Genomic DNA, 24,263 nt, shown 5'->3' with positions numbered 1-24,263 from the left:
TGCCCAATGGGGGAAGCAGAGCCTGCTTCTCTTGTGTGCCGTAGCCAGTCAGGGCTAGCTCTCCCACTCTTGTGATCCCAGGGCGACCTCTCTCAGCTTGTTACAGGTGGTAATGGGTGAGCAGGGAAAGCATCTTTCTCTCACCTATACCACTACTTGGCAGACTGTGGGAGGGGTGGAGATCAGCTCTCCTGCTCTCACCCACAGGATTCACTTACCTGTGTTCTGGACCATAGGATCAGCTCTAGTGTGCTATCCAGGTGAGGTGCATCTTTCCCTCATGCAGGCAGGAGGAGCTCTCCCCTGAGGAGTAAGGACAGCTTGCCTACTGCAGTATCCATCAAGGGGCAGGGCCAGCCATCCCAGGCCAGTAAAGGGCAGGGCTGGCTCAGTACAGCATGGTTCCAATGATCTCGTTTAATTCCTTCTCTGGGTATCACCATACACCCCAGTTGCAGCAGGACCATGGACCAGACATGGCTTCTGCTGCAGTTAAGGCTTGGATGCCACCACAGCCCTGGTGGCCCCACCCAGAGCAACACAAGCACCTGTGGCAGCGTGGCCCTTGGGCACTAGACCCTGGGCATCCACAGAGAGCCCTCTGACAGCATGAACCACAGACCCAGACATGGATGTTCATCCTGTTTTAATATAACAACTAGGTCTTTGAGACTTTCAAGGGTCTAGTAATGAATCGGGTGAAAAAGTTAGCTTACCATAAGTTGGAATCTTTCATTCGAACCAATGAGAAGCTGGTACTTCTATTTGGTTGTAAGTATTAATCTTACTTTGTTTTCTCTCTCTCTCTCTCTCTCTCTCTCTCTCTCTCTCTCTCTCTCCCTCTCCCTGTTATATACTCTGCAAGTAGAAAATGCAGGTAGTTGTTCAATTTATAAATGGATTATATTCTAAAAATTAATTATAATTTTGGGGTACTGATACCTTATTTACATAGAAGCAATGTTGCAATGACTGAAGGTTAGAAATTTTGCTTTTGGTGCCACTTATATATGCTTTATCCTTTTTTATTCTTAACCCATTTTGAGGTAGATATTAATTACCCCATTTTCAAAATGAGACTGAAGCTTTGAAAGATAAACTGGGGGCTGTAGATATAATACAGTAAGTAAAGATGCTTGTTTCCAAGCCTGAAAACCTAAGTTTGATCCTGGGAGCCACGTGGTGGAAGGCGAGAACTAGCTTCAACAAATTGTCCTCTGATCTCTCTATGTGCCATAGTGCTCCTACTTCCTTTATACAAGTAAATAAATAAATAAACATATCTCCCACACACACACAAAAAGAAAAGACGTTCATTTATTTAACTTCACCTCATCTTGTACATGATGAAGCCAGCATTTGTGTCCAGGGCTGTGTGGTTCCTGCTCTTCATAATATATCTCACTGCCTCTCTTTTTATTTTTTTTTTTAGCTGATAATGCAGCAAAATATAGTATTAATAGTAACGTAGAACCTAACCTTTACTTTAAGCAGTAGAAAGCTCTCTGAATAACCTTGACATATAAGGAGATGTTTTTCCCAGTACAGTCTCAGCAGTGGGATTGTGATCATGCTTTTTTTCTTTTTTGTGTTGTAGACTTTGGTCATGTGAATGAGTGTCCAAGCTCTAGTGAAGAAAGGGACTCGGTGGGAAAGAAGTGCCTTAGTCCATTGTTGGAGGAGTTAGGGGAGTGGACCCTAGTAGAGATCGTTGTTTGACCCATATATCTACTGACTATTTTTTATTAATAATCATGTCTCAAATAAAGCTCATGGGCTACAATACTGCCAGTGCACCAAGCTATTTCTTTGAGTTTTGTTTTTATGTTGTGCTGTGCTGTTCTGTGCTGTGCTATATGTACTGTTTTATGTATACTATGCTATGCTACATTATGACACCGTATCATGTAGCCCAGTCTGACCTAGAACTGCTCACACTCTCAACTTCTTAATTCCAAATATTCCTATAGACCCAACTCAGAGCCTTGTATATGCTAGTCCAGCATTCTGTACCTGAGCCATATTCTCAGTCTTGCTGTTAGTATTTATGTTTCAAAATCAGGTACTATTTGTGAGATTGGAATAAGGGCAAGCTTTTTGTCATCTGTAGTGGTATCACTGTATCTTCTGTTGGAGAATAATTCAGAAGCTGGAGAAACGGCTCAGCAGTTAAAAGTGTACATTACTTATTCATCCAAAGGACCAAGTTTGATTCTCAGCACCCAAGTCAGGCAGCTCAAAAGCCACCTGTAACTCCAGTTGCAGGGGATTGGAGGACTTGAACCTCCTTGAGCACCCACACATGTAGCGTGTGTGAGTGTGTACTCACACATCCATACCCATATATACATGATTAAAAAATAAGTCTTTTAAAGGAAATAATCCAACAGAATTGTGTAGCCTTGTGTTCCTGAGGCAGTTCTTCCAGAAGATGATTTTAAAATTCGTATTCTTGGGGTAAAGATGGTGGTGGTATCTTGTTCATGGTTTTTTATGACTCTAAAAAATTGGTCATCTTAATTTTTTAAAAATTTTATTTGTCATCAGTGTGTGTGTGTGTGTGTGTGTGTGCGCGCGCGCGCGCGTGTGTGTGCGCGCGTGCGTGCGTGCGCGCGCCTGTGCCTGTGCCTGAGTCATGACAAATATGTAGAGTTCAGAGGTCTGGCAGTCAATTCCTTTTCTGCTGTGGATTCAAGAGATTGAACTCAGGTCATCAAATTTTCATGACCATTTTGCAAGCTCAATGTTTCCTTGTTTTATAAAGAAACTTAACCCCATCATTCTAGGTAAGAGGCCGTTGGATCTCTGTGAGTTTCACACCAGCCAAGTCTACACAGAGCAACCTTTTGCCCCACCCCTCAAAAGAAACCAACTAAAGAATTGTAAATATTGTCTCTCTTTATTTAAATTCTCTCCTCTGTTAGAGGAGATTGCTCTATTTGAAGAGCAAAAACTGATGAAATAGGGAAGATTTAGATAACTTCTTTATTAACTTTAATATTTAGATTTGAATTACAAGTAGGGAAGTTGAGACAGTTAAAAAGAACAAAATACTTTATTCCAGATGAGATATTAACTCTTTAAAAGGTTGTCATAATTATATATTTTACACAGTAAAGAACAGTTACCTTTTCTTTTTAGTGTATGTGAATTAGTAACTGATAATTCTATTGAAATATCCAGATTTACCTGCATAGACTCTTTTTTTCTTGTAATGAAAGAATATAAGTTGAATTATACAAAAGTGATTTTATGATGATAGTTAGGATTGATTTTTTTAATGCTTTTTAACTTAATACAGTTAATTTATAAAGCTATTCTGTTTACTATTTCCGTTTTCATTGCTATATTTTACTGTCTCTGCTTCTTAAAAAAATACCGTTCAAATTTGCAGAGGGATAAATTTCCTTGAGGAAATTGGTGCTGTAGTAATAGAAATATGTTTATGTACATCATCAACATAATAATAATAGAAACCAGGTCCAAGGGCTCATGCCTTTATTTCCAGCTCTGAGTTCAAGGCCAGCCAGGGCTACACAGAGAGAACCTGTCTCAAAAACCAAAAGAAACAAGCAAAACTAAATCCACAAAACACATAATAGCAGTAATAATAAATAGCTCAAAAATTTCAGGTGTGTTTCTTGCATCAGACTTGCAGGGTTTTTGTTTTGTTTTTTTTGGGGGGGGGGTGTTTGTTTGTTTGGTTTTGATTTTCTTAGACAGGGTTTCCCAGGGTGTCCTGGAACTCTCTGAAGACCAGGCTGGCCTCAAACACACAGAGATCTTGCTTCTGCCTCCTGAGTGCTTGTATTAAAGATGTGTGCCACCACCTCCCTGCTGCTGCATGCTTGTTAATAGGTTTTATGTAATTCTCCAGCAATTCTGTAGGGCAGGAACTTACGATTATTTTGACTTTGTAGAGTACTAATGTGATGCTTGGGGATGTTAAGGATCAATCGCACAGATAGTTAATAATTCAAATTTGAATCTGACTTTGTCTAAATTGGGTGCCTGTGTTATGTTTTTTATCATTAAGTGATTTGCCCTCACTAAACCTATCTTTAATTTCATTCTGTAACTTTTAGCAGAAATGGCATCTTAAAGATTTTTATACGTTATAGTTTAAATAATGATCTACAATATCTGTACCTTTTTTTTTTTTAAATGAGTGAGTTTATTGAATATATAGTACCAGAACCAAAACAGTGAAACAGTAAGTAAACTGACTAAATGTTCTGTCTGGGACCCTCTTGTTCAAAGGTTCTTGCTGTTTTGTTACCCAGGCTTCTCTGGTAGTTTCTGCTGGATTATATGTCTGATCTAACACTCATTGTTTTGATGCTTACTGTTTTATTCTTTACCCATTCAAAACCAAAAGAGTGGATATCATAGTTAATTTTCTTTAAAAAACAGATTCACATATTGTAAACTATTTTACTCTCTTCATGCTTTTCAGACTTCAGTCTGTGTGAATAACCTTGGGATCTTACTAGCATACATTTTAGGAAGGCAATTCTACCAGGTTGCAGGTTTATGTTGATGATGGGGTTTCTTGAATTGTTACTTAGTTAACAAGGTTATACAGCTCATTATGATTAGAAATATTAAGTACTAGTATTAAATACTAATTGGTTAAAGCAGAATTTACAGTAGATAGAATTGAACCCTACTTTCTTATTTATTTTTTTCCAGAAATTAAACTGTAAGGAAATAATTGAAAATTTGGCGAAAATTCTTAAGAGGCATCCAGGTAAAATTTTATATCTTTTTGAAAAAAGTACTCTTTAGCATTATAAATGTATTTAACTTGCTGAAGATTTTGTTCCCTCACCCTCAGGTTTAAGAAACATTCTGCCTATAACTACTGCCAAAGTGCCTATTGTAAAATTTGAACACAGACGAAGTGGACTAGAAGGTGATATCAGTCTGTATAACACATTGGTAAGATTTTCTTTATGGGCCCAGCGATAATTGTGTTTTTTTAATTATATATATATGATATTAAAATATAACTACATCCCTTTCCTTCCACCCTTCCCATGCATCTTTGTGTTCTTTCCACAGTTTGTTGGCATCTATTTTTTTAATTTTGTGTATGTATGTCTTACATATGTATTATGTATGTATATTCCTAAACACATAGATAACTACAACCTGTTCAGTTCATATAAAGTTACTAATTGTGTGTATATGATTTCAAAGCTGATCACTTGGTATTAGATAACCAATTTGTGTTCTTTCCTAGGAAGACTATTCTCCTGCTCTAAGCCTTCCTTAGTTTCCCTTAGTCTCTTTTCTAGGGTTGAGGTCCCATGAGTTTCACTTTCATTTTAAGGTGTAGTTCTTGTTCAGGTCTTGTTTAGACAGCCATGTTATTGAGACTTCATGGGTTTCATGTCTCTGAAATTTCTAGCAAATGTCCTCTTCTGTGACCCTTAAAATTTTCCTGCCTCTTCTGTTATGATTTCTGAGCCTTAGGTTCAAGAGTTGAATTTTAGATGGATCAGTGAGGGCTGGGCTTCTTTCACATGGTCAATTGTTTTTTTGCATTTGACTGTTGTTGCTTTTCTGTAATGATCTCCATCTGTTACACAGAGACATAGCTTCTCCAGGTAGAAAGATAAATATGTATAGAGTGTAGATCCATGAATTCACTGGACCCTGGTAGTTGATAAAGTTCCAGTACCAGGCATGATTTCCCTCTTATTGAGTTGGCCTTAAGTCTAATTAAAAAGATATTGGTTACTGCCAAAGTAATTAAGGCATGTGCACCACTGTTGCACCTTTGATATGGTGCTATGCTTATCTTTGCTTTAGCTTGTAGGCACCATAGCTGAATAGAAATATTGGTTACTTCCCTCTCTTGGAAACTTGCATGGAATCTTCTGGTATAAAGCTAGTCCTCAGTGAGAAGGCTTTTGGGCTGAACTAGATTGGCTCTTTTAGGTCCTGTATCAGAAGAATTTGTTTTGTTTGTTTTTTTTTTTTTGAGACGGGGTTTCTCTGTTTAACAGTCCTGTCTGTCCTGGAACTCGATTTATAAACCAGGCTGGCCAGGAACTCACAGAGATCTGCCTGCCTCCTGAGTGTTGGGATTAAAGGTGTGTGCCAACCCTCCCAACCCCTCACCCCCACCTGTGACACAACATGATGTCTTAAGCAATAGGAAGTTACTGCAAACTTCTGGGAGGCAACCAAGGGCAACCATTATAGCCTATATTTTGGAAGTCTCTTAGATAACCCTGACCAGTGACTCAATAAGGAACTTTTCATGCCTGATGTATGTTTTCTTGTTAAGTCTGTGGCTTTTGAGGGGAGCATTGTCAGCCCAGATGGGGAAATTTTATTTAACTATATATGTAGATGTATTATTAAATGTAATTTTAGATAGATAAATAATAACATGATTCCTTATGACTTTATGTTAGTTTACTCTCCTCCCTCTGAATTAATCCTCCTCCCCTTATGTAATTAAAATGCCTCTGCCCATTTTTTCTAAAATCTCTTGTACTGTTATTCTTCTCTATTGCTCTTCTGTTCTTCCCCATGGTTCCTCTTTCTTTCTTTCTTTCTTTCTTTCTTTCTTATTTTACTTTTAACTTTTCTGGCTTCTTTAGTTACTTCAGGTTATATACTCACATCTGAAGATCTGAACCTAGGAAACCCTAGATGGGAGAGAATATCATGTGTTTATCTTTGTGGATCTGGGTTACTTCACTCAATGCCAGTTTTTTATTCTTCCCAGTTCCTTCCATTTACCTTCATATTCCATGATTTCATTTTTCTTTACAGCTGAATTAAATTCCCTAGAGTATATGTACCAAATTCTCATTACCCATCCATCAGTTGAAATACATTTTTGTAACTTTGATGTCCCATCTAGTATGAATAGAGCGGCTGTTAAGATAGCTGAGCAAGTATTTGTAGAGTGGGATGTTGGCTCTTGGGCATATGCCAGAGAGAGGTGTAGTTGGCTCACATGGTGGGTTTATTTGTGGCTTTTTGAGAGTTCTCCATACTGATTTCCAGACTAGCTATAGAAGTTTGCAGTCCCACCAGTAGAAGATGAGGGTTCACCACATTGTCTCCAGCATTTATTGTTGCTTGTTTTATTATGGGGTAAGATGGAATCTCAAAGTTGTTTTATTTTGTGCTATCCTAATAGGTAGGGATGATGAACATTTTTTGGAGATATTTCTCAGCCATTTTTATTTTTAAAAAGAACTTACTAAGTTGGGTGTGGTGGTGCACACCTTTAATGTAGGAGACAGAGGCAGGTGGATCTTTTGAGTTTGAGGCAAGCCTGTTCTACAGAGTAAGTTCCAGGACAGCCAGGGCTATACAGAGAAACCCTACCTTGGAAAAAAGAAACAAAACAAGCAAAAAGAACTCCTTGTTCAGATCCTAAGCCCAGTTTTGAATGAATTATTTGGTGTTTTTTTTTTCTTTAACTGTATTTTTAATTCTTTATATATTCTGAATTGTAATCTTTTGTCATATTTACAGATGGCAAAGATTTTCTACCATTCTGTGGATTTCCTCTTTCCTTGATTGTTTCTTTTGTCTCTCTTTATTTTTATTTGTTTGTTTGTTTATTTTTTCAAGACAGATTTTCTCTGTGTAACAGTTCTGGCTAAACTGGAATTTACTTTGTAGACCTGGCTGGCCTGGAACTCCCCGAGATCTGCCTGCTCTGCCTCCCAAGCACTGTGATTAAAGGTGTACGCCACCATTGTTTCTTAGCTATACAAAACTTTTTAGTTACATAAGGTCCTTAATTGTTGGCTCATTCCTGTGCAAGTGCACTCTTAATTTAGAAAGTCCTCTTCTACAGCTATACCTTTGTTTTTTGTAGTAGTTGCAGTGTTTTCAGGATTCAGATTTAGGTCTTTGGAGTTTTTATGCAAGGTGATAGATACCGGTACAATTTCATTCTTTTGATGTGGACGTCCAGTTTCCCAGGACCATTTTTTGAAGATGCTGTCTTTTCTCCAACTTATGGTTTTGGCATTTTTGTCAAATATTAGATGGCTGTAGTTTGGCATATCATGTTTCGGTCTTTAATTTTGTTTCATTGGTCTACATGGCTTTTTATATGCCTGTATCATAGTGTTTCTATTATTATGGCTCTGTGCTATATCTTAAGTTCAGATTTTTTTTGGCTCTCCAGGCTCTTTAATGTTTCCATATGAATTTTCAGATAGTTTTTTTCTATTTCTGTAAAGAATGAGGTAGAGATTTTTTATTGAGTTGCATTGAATCTGTAATGATTTTTGGCAGAAAGTTATTTTCACAACATTGGTTCTACCAGTCCATGAGTATGGTATGTCTAGTGTCTTATTTTTTTCTTCAGTGATTTAAAGTTTACATTATAGAAATCTTTCATCTCCTTGTTTAGGTTTGTTTCTAGATACTTTATTTTCTTTGAGGCTATTGTGCATGGGAATGTCTGTGATCGTCTTCTTAGTATGTTTATTATTGGTTTATACTTCTAATTTGAAAAGTTGACAGATGACTTCCTTGGCTGGGAAGATACCTTGATTGCTTAGGTGGTTTACATTGGATATGCTGATGATCCCTGCAAATGTGGGAAACTTGACGATATAATTTTTGATAGTGGGGGCACTGCATTCCCACTTTTCTTTCTTTCTTTCTTTCTTTCTTTTTTTTTTTGTTTTTTGTTTTTTGAGACAGGGTTTCTCTGTAGCTTTGGTGCCTGTCCTGGAACTAGCTCATGTAGACCGGGCTGGCCTTGAACTCCCAGAGATCCTCCTGCCTCTGCCTCCTGAGTGCTGGGATTAAAGGCCTGCACCACCACCGCCCGACTCCCACTTTTCTTTATTTAGAAAAAAAAAAGTTGGCAAATTATTGGTATGTGTAAATTCTCAACTCTGAGCCGTGTAAGGAAAAAGTATTTTAGCTTTGATACTGATTTCAGAGTGAGGTTGATTTGTTTGACTAATTGTTAGGCATTTTGAAATCACAATATACTATTTACAGCATGTTGTATGTTTTTACCTGATTTGTAAGTTTATTAGTATATATTAAATGATTTCAAATGTGGGCTGGAGAGATGGCTCAGAGGTTAAGAGTATTGCCTGCTCTTCCAAAGGTCCTGAGTTCAATTCCCAGCAATCACATGGTGGCTCACAACCATCTGTTGTGAGGTCTGGTGCCTTCTTCTAGCCTGCAGGCATACACACAGGCAGAATATTGTATAATTGAATAATAAATAAATATTTTTAAAAAAATGATTTCAAATATGTAATTTTTTTTTCAGGCTCAACACAACACAAGAATGCTAGCTACTTATGCAGCTATTGATCCTAGAGTCCAGTATTTGGGATATACTATGAAAGTGTTTGCCAAGGTACTTATGCAGAAATTAAATAATCTGATTTGTTATGTAGTACTGTGATAGCTAAATTAAAACGTACTGGTGTTAAATTTGTGAAAAATACTGTCTCAATTTTATTTATATAGTTTTCTTTTTTTTTTCTTCATTCTCTTAAGATAGGGTCTTGCTCTGGTTATTTGGCTTACATTGTCCTTCTGTTTTAATCTCCTGAGTTATATCTGAACTTTTATTACATTTTAATTTATTTACTTTGAATTTATTTATGTTATAAGGTCTTACTACGTAGCCTTAGCTGTCCTGGAATTTGCTCTGTAGACTAGGCTGGCTTCAAACTCACAGAGATCCTGCTGCCTCTGCTTCCTAAATTCTAGGATTAAAGGTGTGTGCTACTATGCCTGGCTGGTCTCTGAGGTATTTTTAAAAAAACCCACAAGCTCCCAGAATGTTTCTGTCTTTGCCTTTCAGTGCTGGGCTCATAGACACATGTAGCCAGCCCTTCTGTGCTTTTATGTGGAAATTGGGGATTTGAACTCAGACCCTCTTGTTTTTCATAGCAATTGCTCTATTCCACTAAGCCATTTTCCCAACCCTTATTTTTTTTTTTAATGTAATTAACCTTTTTAAAAGTGGTAAGTACTACTACTAGTTTGTGTGGATAGCTCCAGTACTTTTATCCTAAACTTTACTGATAAACTAATTTTTTCCTAAGGTTTTGCTATTATAACTATTCCAATTTTAAAATCAAATTTTTTGTTATTATATAAATTTTTAAAGATAATTTTTGGAATGGAAATACTAGGTCATTAAATTTGTTTTGCTTCTTTTATTTTCATAGTGCCTAACTGTTTTTTCTAACATTTTATTAAACTGATTTTTTAAAGAGTTGCTAAGCATGATCAGATGCACACCTTTAATCCCAGTGCTTAGGAGGCAGAGGTAGGTAAATCTCTGAATTCGAGGCCCTGATCTGCATAGTGAGTTCCAGGACAGCCACAACTCCATAGAGAGATTACCTTGCTTCAAAAATGAATGAATGAATGGATAAATAAAAACAGAATGGTATATCAGAGTCATCAATAGCGTGTGGAAGTAGACTATTAATTTTTATTTGTAATCATTCTATCTTCTAGCGCTGTGACATTGGAGATGCATCTCGGGGAAGTTTATCTTCATATGCGTATATCCTTATGGTGCTGTACTTTCTGCAGCAAAGAAAGCCACCAGTTATCCCAGTCCTACAAGAGGTTAGTTTTCCAGAATACTGTAGAGCCCAGAGCACATTGGCCTGTAGTTCCAACACTTGGGAGGCCAAAGAAATATGATTATTGTGAGTTCAAGGCCAGCCTGGTTTGCATAGTGTGTTTCAGGACATCCTAAGCAATTGAGTGATAACTTGTCTAAAAACGAAGTATTACAGGTGTTTTCAAGCAAATCATGGATTTAAACAGAACTTGCTGAGTTCATGAAATAATGAGAAATTTTTCTGTCATGCATATTCTGAGTTTTCTTTTAAAATTAATACTATAATTAAATAGCGAGCCTGTTGGGAAATTTTATTAAAGGAGCATAGTGACTACCAGAAGAATGTGAGGTAACTGGAACTGTTGAATATCTTATAATAGTTTAAAATGTTGTAGTCTTAGAATATTTGCACATGAGCAGGTTAGTGGTGGTGCAAGCCTTTAATCCCAGCGCCCAGGAGGCAGAGGCAGGTGAATCTCTGAGTTTGAGGCCAACCTAGTCTACAGAGTTGAATACCAGGGCAACACAGGGAAATCTTTCCCACCCACCCCCCTCAAAAAAAAAAAAAACACCCTGCAGATGTGTATTAAGTTCCTTTAGCTCACCACAGACTCACTCATATTCTAGGCCCTCACATGGAAAGATAAAGTTTCTTCTCTCTAGAGTACTTTACTTCTTCCTCCTGCCTTATGTATTCCAGTGTCTATTTTGATAGCCTTGAAAAGTCTTGTCAAGAACAAGCAGGAAAATTGGCGCTAGCTGCTCACGCCTTTAATCCCAGCACTTGGGAGACAGAGGCAGGTGGATCTCTGTCAGTTTAAGACCAGCCTGTCCTACAAAGTGAGTTCCAGGACAGCCTGTGTAACAGGGTTACACAAAGAAATCCTGTCTGGAAAAACCAGAAAGAAAAGTAGAAAAAATTTCCTCATTTCTTCTAAAGTCATATTAGCTAAACATAAGAATGCACTTTGGAAGGAGGTTATTATGTTCATATTCACCAAAAATTGGTGACTCAGTACCAATTTCTGTTGCCAGTTTATGCTCTCTGAAATAGGTGTAAAATAATTCTCAATCTTCCATTTTGGGCACAGAGTGGATTTGTGGGCATCAGAGAAGATGTAGTTCTGTCTTCTTAGAAGTATAACTGTTTAGAGATAGGAGAAAAATACCAGAAGCATTTGGAAAATCACATATTCTTTCGTTTTGATTTTTGTTTTTTGAGACAGGATTTCTCTGTCTAACAGCCCTGGCTGTTTTAGAACTTGCTTTGTAGACCAGGCTGGCCTCAAATTCACAGAGGTCTGCTTGCCTTTCCCTCCTGAGTGCTAGGAATACAGGTGTGTGCCACTATGCCTGGCTAGAAAAACCACATATTCTGTTCTCACATAAATTATAATATGATGGCAAAGAAGAAAATGACATATAAAGTCATGTGTTGTAAATATCTGATTGCCAGTCCTAAATTTTCAAATAGTCTCATGAATCTTGTGGTTTTAGCAGTACCTCTTTCCCTTTTTATAGTCAGTACCAAGGAAATAAAAATTTTTAATATTTTTTTTTCCCCAGGCAGAAATTTCTAACTAAGTACTATACTTGGTATTTTATGTCTTTGTTCTTGGTTTTACAAGTATGTGATGCTGTGAATCAAGCCTAGAGCCTCATGTATATGTAATAGGTGAGCACTATACCACTGAGATATATTCCCAGTCAAAACAGTCAGTATTTTTTTGTAATTTTAAGATCACAGCAAAATAGAGGAATATGTGAAGATTTCTTATATAACCTTGCCTGGGAAGGCACTCCTCCATTATTAAAGCTGTAAATCTACAGTGGCATGTCACAGTCATGCTAAATCCATAGTTTACGTTTGTGGGTCACACTCTGTGTTGCATATCATATCAATTTGAATAGATAATTATGTACACATTGTTATTATACAGTACTTTTTTTCTGAACTTGTATTTGCTTTGTCTAGTCAACCTCCATCCTGCCAACTCTTGGTAATCACTTTTCTTTTTAGTATCTCCATAATTTTGTGTTTGTGTAGAATATCAAATCGTTAGAATCATTCATACCCAGTATCTAACCTTTTTGTTTGGCTTCTTTTTCACTCATTGCATGAATTCACATTAATATAGTGGACTAGGACAGTTAGCCTATAATAAATGGTATATTTAGGCTTACGATTCTAGTGAATATTGTTTAATGTTAGTTGGTCCCTTTCTCTCTTAGCATATCATGTTTCATGTATATGTTGGAGCAGGTGGTACATATTAATGAGCCAGGACACAGAGACACTGAGACTGGGGTTTCACAATCCACTTGTAGAACCTATTCTCAATAACCTAATAATTTGCCATAAAAAGCTTAATAAGATCTTCATAGCATCATCTGGATGACCAAGCCTTTAACAAATTGTTCCAGTTTCGTTTCTTTACTCTGATAAAGTATTCTGACAAAAAAAAGTAGCTTAGGGGAGGAAAAGGTTTATTTGGCTTAAATAGTTTCCCCTTTGTTTCATAATTTCAGGGAAGTCACACAGCAGGAACTTGAGATAGTTGATTATGCCACATCCACAGTCAAGAGTGAGAAATCAATACATCCATGCTCACTGCTTTCTTTTTGGTAGCTGTCCCTGTTATAGATAGTCTTTTCTCTCACAGCATCTAGGTAATGGTGCTGCCCAATGTGGAGGGTTCTTCTACATGAGTTAACAACTAAGGCAGCCCTCCACAGTCATGTGTACAGGCCAACTTTATCTAGGCAATCCATCACTCATGCTCTCTGTCAGAGGTGATTCTAAGTTGTAGAAAGTTGTCACTTAACTATCTGAGGGCTGGAGATTTGGCATAGCAGTTTAAGAGCACTGGCTACTTTTGCAGAGCCCTTAGGTTCAGTTCCTAACACCCACATGACAGCTCACAACCATCTGCAATTTTTGTCCCAGGGATCTGGTGTTCTCTTCTGGCCTCTCTGGGTACCAGGCACACAGGTGATACACAGACATTGTTGTGGGCAAAACACCCATACACATAAAAATAAATAAATGGTTTAAAATTATACATATAGGGGGCTGGAGAGATGGCTCAGTGGTTAAGAGCATTGCCTGCTCTTCCAAAGGTCCTGAGTTCAATTCCCAGCAACCACATGGTGGCTCACAACCATCTGTAATGAGATTTAGTGCCCTCTTCTGGCCTGCGGACACACACAGACAGAATATTGTATACATAATAAGTAAATAAATAAATATTAAAAAAAATTATACATATGGCCTATGGGGAAGAAGGCCTTACAAATTCGAATTAAGTAATATGTATTTATATTTTCATGTCTTTTCATCAGTAAATACCTCATTTGCTTTGCTGTATGTCAGTTTCTTTATTCAGTTACCCACTGAGAAACATCGCAGTTGCTCTCAAGTTTTGACAGTTATAATACAGATGATATAAAGATCCACATAAATGAATTTGGCTTGATGTGTTCTAGTAATCCCAGCAGTTGGGAGCTGAGGCAGAAAGATTAAAAGTCCAAGGCCCGCTCTGGCTATAGAGCAAGACATTGTATCAAAATCAAACAACAACAACAACAACAACAAAAACCAAGGCTGGGGAAGTAGTTGTGTTTGTAAAGTGTTTGCCTAACATACATGAGACGCTGAACTTGATTCCCAAACCCAAATGAAGGAGGCCTAGAGGTGCCCGTCATCCTAGCTTTTAGAGATGGGAGCACAGAAGTTGTTCTCTGCTACATTCGGACTTTGAGGATAGTGTGGAATACATGAAACCCTGTTTCAAACTGACAGAAAGACCTAATTACTGTTTTTTTTTGTCAGTTTATTTTCAAGACTTTCAGGTTCATGTTATTGAGCAGAATTGCTGAACAATGCATGTGAGTTTTTAGAATTTTAAAGTGAAAATGTGGAGCTCCAGAGTGGCTGTACCATTTTGTATTTCCACCAGAGTGAGGGAAAGTGCCTCTGAGCTCCACACCCTTACTAGAATTTCTGTTATACCTCTGTTCTGTACTTTGGCCATTCTATTAGATGTGCTGTGGTAGTTCATTGTTTCAGTCAGCATTTCCCCATTCCTTACATATCTTTCCATATGCTTATCTGTCATCCCTAGATCTGTAGAATGGTGTATGGTAAAGTCTGACCAGTATCTTTTTAATGTTCATATATGAGTATATACCATGTGTGTTCAAGTTTCCCAAGATGTGCTTGGAAACAAACTTTGGTCCTCTGTAAGAGCAGCAAGTCATTTTAATCAGTGAACCATCTTTCCAGCCATGGTCTTTAGCAAGATTTTTCAAGTAGTATGTATCACAAGGAGAAGACTGAATTCAGGAAGGAAGGAAGCAAGCATGAGGGTCAGGCAAGGACTGGAACGAAAAATACAAATTAACTTCAAAGAAGAGCAGAAAATTTTACTGCTATGCAGAGGTACCACACACAATGCCAGTGCATAACTTAAGCACTCCCAAAGAGAAAAGAGGCCTGTAGATTGTGGTAGACTTTTTTCCATATCAAGTTAAAACAATTCCCTACTCACCTAATTTATGGGGGATTTTTTTGTTTTTATTGTAGTGATTTTAGTTTCATTTTGTTTAAAGTTTATGATTTTGTATGTAGCCCTTGGTTGGCCTAGAACTTGATATATACACCAGACTGGTCTTGATGATCCTTGTGTTTCTGCTTCTTGAATGTCAGGATTGTAGTCCTATACCACCATGCCTAGCTATTTTGGTCTTTTGAGGATATAGGTTTTTTGTTTGTTTGTTTGTTTTGTTTTATTTTTGTGTTGGCCAAACTTCTCTTAAACTCTGAATTTACCTGATCCTTCTTAAACTTGGAAATAGTTGGGTGCTACTCTGTCTGGCTTTTCTTTCATTCTCGTTAATAGGTTTTGAGTTCTATCAAACAAACGCTTTTTCTGAGTCTTGATATAGTAATATGACTTTTCTTTTATTTGTTAGTGATAGGTTAGTTTGATTTTTATATGTTGAACCAGTTTTGAATACTTGGGATGTATCTCACTTGGTCTTGATTTATAATTATTTTGATATATTGTTGGAATGTTTTTTGGAATGTTATTAGGTATTGGTTTAATTTAACAGATAAATGCCTATTCAGATTGTTTTTCCTTGTGTGCATTTTGACAGAAATGTATTTTTAAAGAAATTATCTAATTGAGTGTGTCTCATGCTTGTAATTGAAGCACTTGGGGAGGCTGAGAGACGAAGATTACTGTGACATCAATGCCAGCCTGTACTACAGTTAAACCCTATCTTAAAAGACAGACAAACATACATTGTAGGGATTTAGCTTATTTGGTAGAGTGCTTGCCTAATATGCATGAAGTCCAGTGTTTGCTTCCACAGTACCACATCCATCAAATGTGGTGCGTGCTTGTAAGCCCAAACCTGGGGAGTTGGAGGCAGAAGGATCAGAAGTTTAATGTCATTCTGGGCTATATACCGAGTTTGAGAGTAGGTTGGACTACCATGAAACTAAGTAAGCAAGAAAGAAAACAACCAAAAATCGGAAAGAAATTAGATTATTATGTCTGGGAATAGAGAGTTGATAATATTGCCTTTTATTATTCATGGGATCTAGAGTTGTGGTTGCGTATTTTGTTTTTACGTTAATTTATGTTCCTGGGGTTTTTTTTTTTTCACTCATTGATGGTGATGATTGTAGCCTTTATTTTAAATTTTTTTGTTTTGTTTTATTTAACCAAATGCTGCTAATTAATTTTGAGGTTTGAGTTTTTGGCCTTCAGTCTCATTTCCCTTACCTTCTTCAGTCATGGAACTTTGCTACCTTGAAGCTGGAGAGCAGGTTAATGGGCCACAGAGGGTGAGCATCCAGGTTCTTATTTTACCACTATCATTCCAGAAAAATATTTTATTTACCTGTCTTGTCTGGACCCACATGGGGAAATTCAGAATTTTTTCTTTTCTTTCTTTTTTCTTTCATTTTTTTTTGAAATAATCCTCAACCAGGCAATGGTGACCCACGCCTTTAATCCCTGTACTCAGGAGACAGAGGCAGGTTAATATCTGTGAGTTCGAGGCCAGCCTGGTGGTCTACAGGGTTTTTTTGTGTAGCTTTGGAGCCTGTCCTGGAACTAGCTTTTATAGACCAGGCTGGCCTTGAGCTCACAGAGATCCTCCTGTCTCTGCCTCCTAAATGCTGGTATTAAAGGCATGCACCACCACCTGGAAGAAGATCCTGTCTTAACAGACAAAATTAAACAAAATATAATGATAAAACTTTCCTAGTGTTGTCTTGTATAGCACACACTTAAGTAGTGCATGAGTAGGTGCATGTCTTTAAGGAGCATGAGAAGGCGGTTCCAAACTAACTAACCTGGCCACATAGTAATGCCTTTTCTCAAAAATCAGAAAACAAAAGCAACTTGGCATGCACTCAGCCTTTAATTCCAGTTCTCAAGATAGCAGAGTCAGGGGATGTCTGTGAGTTTCAGGCTATTCTGGTCTACATAGGAAACTCCACGCCAACCAAGGCCACATAGCGAGAACCTGTCTCATGCAACATAATAAATAAAATCGAGAAATTGAATGCCTTTTAACAATAGATATAAAAGTAGGTGTTCATAGTGATGGTTGTTTTAATTATTCTTTTACCATTCTTTTTTTGTGATTATTATCATCACCAAAATTATTGTTACTGTTGGGAAAATATAATAGAATTCTTTTATTCACCTCAAATAAATTTTTACATTGTTTTGAAAATATATCTTCTAGTTTTTGAGATTATAATATAATTACATCATTTCCCTCTTCCTTTTTCTCCCTCCACAACCTCCCATGTACCGTTCTTTCTCCCTTCCAGATTCATGGCCTCTTAAAAATATAGACTGTTTGGTGAATATGCTGTCATTCGCATGCATAAGTTCATGCTGATCTCTGTGTCATTTCAGTCTTAGCATATATACTGTTGAAAAAGAATACCCCATTATTTGGTTAACAGGGTATAATTTTAAAATGACATGCAATCAATGAACCCAGTATGATGAGCTCTGATTGTAGATTGAGACTGATATGTACATTTTTGCTTCTATCCTTTTCTGGTTGTCATCTGGTTTCTGTTTTCTGGTATTATTTAAGTACGGGCCAGTGGCATGAATCTTTTTTTTTTTAATGTATGGATATAGTTAATAACATTACTTACCTCTGGCTTCATTTGCAATTAAATCTAACTTTAAGTAGCTGGTTATTAAGGTTTAGTCTGGGATTTGATTGTGGTACTGTTTATTGATCCCAGAGCCTTATTCATGCTAAGCAAGTGCTGTACAAATGAACTTTATCCCAAGTTCCCTTATAATGTTAGAAATTTTATGTATTTATAATTTTTATATTTCATTATAGATTATATCTTAAACAGTTTTGCTAAATTGCTTAGGCTGGTCTGACATTTGGTATTATTCTGCCACTGTCTCCTGATTAGTAGTTGGGGTTTCAGGTATAACACTAAGCTATGTTTTGGCTCTTGAATTGGTGATTAATTTTGTTAGTACTGAGGACTGAACCTCTAGGCAACCTTGGGCTCTACCACCAAACTGAGTTCCTAACCCTTGGAGGATTTTTGTTGTTGTTGTTATTGTTGTTGATCAATAATACATTCAGGTTAAAAGGAACGTTCTTAAGCAGAGTTTTTTTTTCTGTTCCAGCAAATCGTAAGTCCAAGAAAATTCTTTACATAAAAATTAACAGTAAAGAGATTTAGGAGTATTGTTCTTAGTTGATTACATGAAAATTTATGCTTTCTTAAACTATATCAACTGGAAAATTAAATTTAATCAAAGAACCTTGAGGACATTATGCCAAATGAGGTAAGCCAGTTAATAAAGAGACATAGTATTTGATTCCAATTAGGTACTTATAATAATCAAACTCATAAGTACACAAAGTAGAATGGTGGATGGTAGTTGCCAGCAGCTGGGAGAGGGAATGCATGGAAAATAACAGTTTAACACATACAGAATTGTTTTACAACAAAGGAAAAAAGACTAAATGGCTGATAACTCAGCACTGTGAATGTACTTAATGCCACTGAGCCAGATATTTAAGCCTTAGATCATAACTATTATAATATGACAGTAGACATGGGAATGTTCAAGTTTCTTAAGCAAGTATGATTTTGATTTTTTTGGTACTTGGGATTGAACTTGGGTCTTCTACATCCTAAGCAAGCTATACCAACCATTGAACTATATCCCTAACCCTAACATCTAAATCTTTAATGATAGAATTTATACTTCAGCCTCTTAATCTTTTACTTTTTCGAGAGCATGAACAGTGCATTGCACTTGCTGGGCAAATACTCTACCACTTGTCTACAGTTCCAACTGCAGACTCACTGTCGTATCTGCATCCTGTCATTCCCTCACTAGGGTTACAGGTTATCATGCCCTGCTTTTTATGTGGGTTCTGAGAGGCAAGTGCTTCACCAACTGAGCCTTCTCTCCAGTCCCCAAGTCTTTGCTTTCTTTCGTTTTATGAAATACCAGAACATACACTAAACAATTTTGGGTGACAGTATTTGTCTAAATTATAGATTAAGTATTCCGAAGCTGCTTATTTAGCTTAATCTTTGTAAACTTTATATTTAATATAGAGAATGTATTCAGTCAACAATTTGTATATAGTAAGCTTTGGTTTAATGAGGTTTTGTGCTTTACACATTGGCTATAACTCTTTGACCATAAAGAATTTAAACATGAGAATGAAATCTGAGAGGCCAGATATAGGGCAAACCACTTGCTAAGGGCCACAAGGATTAACTAATCAAGTGATTTGAAACACTGTTCTGCTTCATTATATTTTGGACTCATTACTGTGTGTATGATGGGAGAGGTGAAGACGGGAAAAGAAAAGCTGTGTTATGTTTAAAACAGTTCTGCCCTTTGGCTAACTGCAGGGGTAGTAGCACACACTTTAAATCCCAGCAGTAGAAGGCAGAGGATGGCAAGGCAAATCTCTGAGTTCAAGTACAACCTGTTCTAAATAGTGAGTTGTAGGTCATACAGAGCTACATAGGCAGACCCTGTGTGGGGAAAAAAAAAAAAACCAACAACACAGTACATACATAAACAAATAAAAACAATAAGTATTAAAATTAAAATTAGTAAGACACTTCTACTTTTTATTTGTTTCACATGTCGGTTTTTTTTAAATATTTATTTATTTATTATGGACACACTATTCTGTTTGCATATATTCTGTAGGCCAGAAGAGGACACCAGACCTCATTACAGATGGTGAGCCAACATGTGGTTGCTGGGAATCGAACTCGGGTCCTTTGGAAGAGCACGCAATGCTCTTTACCACTGAGCCATCTCTCCAGCCCCACATGTCAGTTTTTAAGAAGGTTGCATTTTAGGGAGCCCGACAGAATGTCTTAGCAGATAAAGGCCCTTGTCCTCAACCCTGACGACCTGAGTTCTATCTCTGGAACTCTGTGTGGTGGAAGAGCACTAACCTCTAGGAGCAAGTTGTCTTCTGACCACCTATGTGATGTGTGTCATGCCGTGTGCTTTTGCATGTGTGCAAACACATTTACAATAGATAAATGTAATTATTTTTTTAAAGTAAAATTTGGGGGGAGGGTGTGGAAATATGACTCAGTAGTTAAGAGGTCTAGTTCCTCTTCCAGAGAACCTGGGTTCAATTTCCATCACCTATATGGCAATTAACAACTGCCTATAACTCCAGTTCCAAGAGAGAGTGGTCAGACGTCCTTCTGGTCCTCTTGTATACCGGGCAAATATATGGTGGACAAACACATATAACCAAGACACACACCTAGAATAAAATAAACTTAAAAAATCTAAGTAAATTTGGGGATTGTAAAAATGGCCTAAGCAGTTAAGATTGCTTTTACTGCTCTTGCAGAGGACCCAAATTCATTTCTGAGTACCCCTTTTTGGGCAGCTTTTACAACCTCCTGTAACTTCAGCTACAGGAGATCTGATGCCTTCAGCTTCCTTGGGCACCTGCACTCACTTGTGCACACACATGTATCCATGTTAGTAAATGCAAAATAAATGCTTTTTTAAAAAGTCAATTTATAAACTACTTGTGTAGTTAATGAAATCTTTTATCTTTACTGGGAATTATCTTGACCTGATTATATACACCTGATACTAGAAAATAATTTTGCTAACTTTGAAGCAGTATTGTTTACCTTTCTATTTTATTGAGTCATTGTATTAAACCTCTTTTAGAAAAGCAGGTCACAGGGGCTAGGTGTGTAGTAGAGTTGGTAGCATGCTTGTGTAGCATACATAAAGCCCTAGGTCTGATCCCTAGTATTGTATAAACTAGCCATTTTGCCATATGTCTATAATCTCAATACTCAGAAGCTAGAGGCAAGAAGATCAGAAGTTCAATGTTATCCCTGGCTACATAACAGATTAGAGACTAGCCTGAACCCTGTCTCAGAAAAAGAAAGCAAATCACAAAATTACTTGTGGAATATTTAAAATGATCACTTTTTGGTGGATCTTTTTTTCTTAGAAAATAGTATTTCTTAGTCAGACATAGTGACACATTATCAGCTGCTCTAGTGGCTGAGGCAGGAGGATTTCAAGTTTGAGGCCAGACTTTGCAACTTAATAAGAATTCATAATTTGTTTATAAAGATGTCAGGGAATGCTATCTAATTTTCCATTGAACGTAATCTGATACCTAAGCATGTTTCTATCTTATATAATATTAGTAACTGATTAAATGTACTAGGGATCAGTGATATTGATTTCCTTTGGGTATATAATAAGTAATATAAGCTGGGCGGTGGTGGCGCACGCCTTTAATCCCAGCACTTGGGAGGCAGAGTCAGGTGGATCTCTGTGAGTTTGAGACCAGCCTGGTCTACAAGAGCTAGTTCCAGGACAGGCTCCAAAACCACAGGGAAACCCTGTCTTGAAAAAACCAAAAAAAAAAAAAAAAAAAAAAAAAACCCAAAAAAGGTAATATATAATCCTTTATTCAAGCACATTTTTATTTTCTTTACTTTGATCTTCCTTAATCATGGGCAGGATGTATTTAGATAGGCCAAACAGGTAGTATCAATATTATTTGTTTGGAGAGTCTGACATTCTTAAGACATACTTTCTCAGCTTGGTTTTAGGTATAGTCTTATTAATTAATTACTTGGTATCTAGTTAATCACATCCTAGTGTTTTTCCTTGGGAAATAATTCATTAATGTCTCCTGAAGGTAAATTCTAAAATGATATGAAGGCTTGTAGGTAATTGGGTTGGATAACTTGAAATCTAATTATAACATTTTTTATACAGATCTTTGATGGAAAACAGATTCCACAGAGAATGGTTGATGGATGGAATGCTTTCTTCTTTGATAAAACAGAAGAACTGGTAATTTTTGCTTAATTTTTATACTGTAGAATGATATACTGATATTAAGATTTGCATGGTTTAATAATTTTACTTGTTTTTAATTTTTGTATTTTTGATAATATACCTATTTCTGTTTTTTTTCCCCCTTACTCTCTTCTTCCATCTTTCTCCTCCTCCCCTTTTCCTTAACTGAAGAAAAAGCGTTTACCTTCTCTTGGAAAGAACACAGAATCACTAGGAGAGCTTTGGTTAGGACTACTTCGCTTTTATACTGAAGAGTTTGATTTCAAGGAGTATGTAATCAGTATTCGGCAGAAAAAGCTGTTGACCACTTTTGAAAAGCAGTGGACATCTAAATGCATTGCAATTGAAGGTGATTATTTTTGTTAATTTTTGATACTTTTTGTTAATTTAAGAACCACAAGAAAAATTAGCAAGTAAAACTGATATGAAAGAGTAAGCGTCTTGTTTCTGTCACTTAATAATTTTAAAAGAATAATTCACTGGCTTGACTAGTTTGAAAATATATAGAGTTAGACTCCTATTTCTGCAGCATCCACTTTATGGGATAGTACTTATAATTAATTCACAAATGTTTTTTTCCTAGATCCTTTTGACTTGAATCATAACCTTGGTGCTGGTGTTTCTAGAAAAAGTAAGTTTTAAATATAGAAAATATGTGCTTTAAAAGTTCTTAACATAGTAAAGTCTGCATCTTTTATTATCTTCTTTCCTTACAGTGACCAATTTTATTATGAAGGCGTTTATCAATGGAAGGAAACTTTTTGGTACTCCCTTTTATCCACTCATTGGCAGAGAAGCTGTAAGTTTATGTTACTTGGAATTTTCATTCTTTTCTTTTCTTTCTTTCTTTTTTTTTTTTTTTTATAGAACTTCATTGTCATTGAGGTTTTTACAGATGGCAAAGTGAAAGGGAGCAAAACCTCAGATGCATATTTCCCCATTCTAAAAAACCAGAAAAGACAGACCCGAAGTATGATGATTCTCTGTAACTATAGTCCCAAGGGATCTTACACACTCTTCTGGCCTCCATGGGCACCAGGCATATGCATTGTGATCATACATACATAAATAAGTCTTTTTGTTGTTAAAGCATTTTAAATTTTGTTTACTCAAAATTCACTAAATCGTCCTGTACTTTGTCCCACTTTGTTATTTCTTGGTTCTTTTATTTTCCTTTCTTTTTGTTCTCGTTGGAAATGGATTACAAATGAATATTTGCCTTGGATTTTAATTAATTGAATTACTTTCTTCACATACACACTCAAAAAAATTATGTTTTTCTTAAATTAGTGAACTTAAATTGTATAAATTATATTCATTACTATAATTTTGAATTTAAGTTTATAAATTTTTGCAAAATTTTGATTTTTCATTATGTAAATTCTTATATTACATTTCATCTTTGGCCACCTCCTAAACTCCTTAAGGTATTTGAGTTTTGCAAATCTGAAAATCAGTTCACTTTAAAGATTATTCAGGAATAGAATGACCACTGTGTGATGATTAGTTAGAAGTGATGGATAAAGAAGAACAGAATGATGGGTGATGCCTGTTTCTGCCTTAAGCAACTGATAAAATGAGAAAGGACTTTCTTGTTGTTGTGAGAAAATAGAACTGTAACTATACATAGTAGAAGATGCCTAGAATCTCAGCACTTGGGTGTGGCAATGACTCACAGGTCTCAGTCCTGTGGCTTCTTAAGTCTGCCTGAGTTTATTTCTGTGTCCATTCTAAGCCATGTTTACACTTTAGGCTTCTTTATTCATTTTCTAAAGATTCCCTCCTTGCCCTTTGGCTACCTTCTTCCATGTACCATGCTATCTTAAACAGCTTTGTTGAGGAAAAACTTTGATAAATTATAATTCAGAGCTTTTAGTTATTCAGAATATTTGGTGGTCATATTACCAAAATTTTATTATTTTTATTTCTGAGGGTTTTTTGAGATTTATTTTGTATTTTAATTACTTAATTATTTGCATGTGTCTGGGTTGGTGCCTGGGTATGTGCACCTGAGTACACAGAAGTATCTGATCTACTTGCAGCTGGAGATGAAGATAGTTGTGAGCTGCTTGATGTGAATTCTTGTGAGTTTGGGTCTTCTGCAAGAGCAACAATTGCTCTTAACTGTAGAGACATCTTTCTCTCCCTACCTTATAGTGATATTTTGTTTATGTTTGAACAAATAAAGCTTGCCTGAAGTTCAGAGTGCAGAGCTAAGCTACTAGAGGCCTCTACACACACCTCTAATCGCAGGA

At 36.6% G+C, this 24,263-nt stretch overlaps 1 protein-coding gene across 6 annotated transcripts in view; it reads left to right on the top strand.

The window, feature by feature from the left end:
- Tut4 (terminal uridylyl transferase 4) overlaps positions 1-24,263 on the top strand; it is a 96,710-nt gene that overhangs the window by 57,014 nt on the left and 15,433 nt on the right. For all 6 annotated transcript variants that reach the window (XM_041651560.1, XM_041651558.1, XM_041651556.1 and 3 more), the window contains exons 17-24: positions 4,693-4,750; positions 4,838-4,941; positions 9,281-9,370; positions 10,489-10,602; positions 21,925-22,002; positions 22,180-22,357; positions 22,592-22,639; positions 22,725-22,807. In XM_041651560.1, coding sequence (XP_041507494.1) covers positions 4,693-4,750; positions 4,838-4,941; positions 9,281-9,370; positions 10,489-10,602; positions 21,925-22,002; positions 22,180-22,357; positions 22,592-22,639; positions 22,725-22,807 — 753 coding nt within the window. The remainder of the gene's footprint in view (positions 1-4,692; positions 4,751-4,837; positions 4,942-9,280; positions 9,371-10,488; positions 10,603-21,924; positions 22,003-22,179; positions 22,358-22,591; positions 22,640-22,724; positions 22,808-24,263) is intronic.

This window comes from Microtus oregoni, unplaced genomic scaffold (genome assembly GCF_018167655.1).
Source record: "Microtus oregoni isolate MIOR12 unplaced genomic scaffold, Mior012 000005F_ref0000423, whole genome shotgun sequence".
Classification (NCBI taxonomy): domain Eukaryota; kingdom Metazoa; phylum Chordata; class Mammalia; order Rodentia; family Cricetidae; genus Microtus; species Microtus oregoni.
The sequence above is the reverse complement of the archived record's forward strand: the minus strand, read 5'-3'. Positions and strand labels throughout refer to the sequence as shown.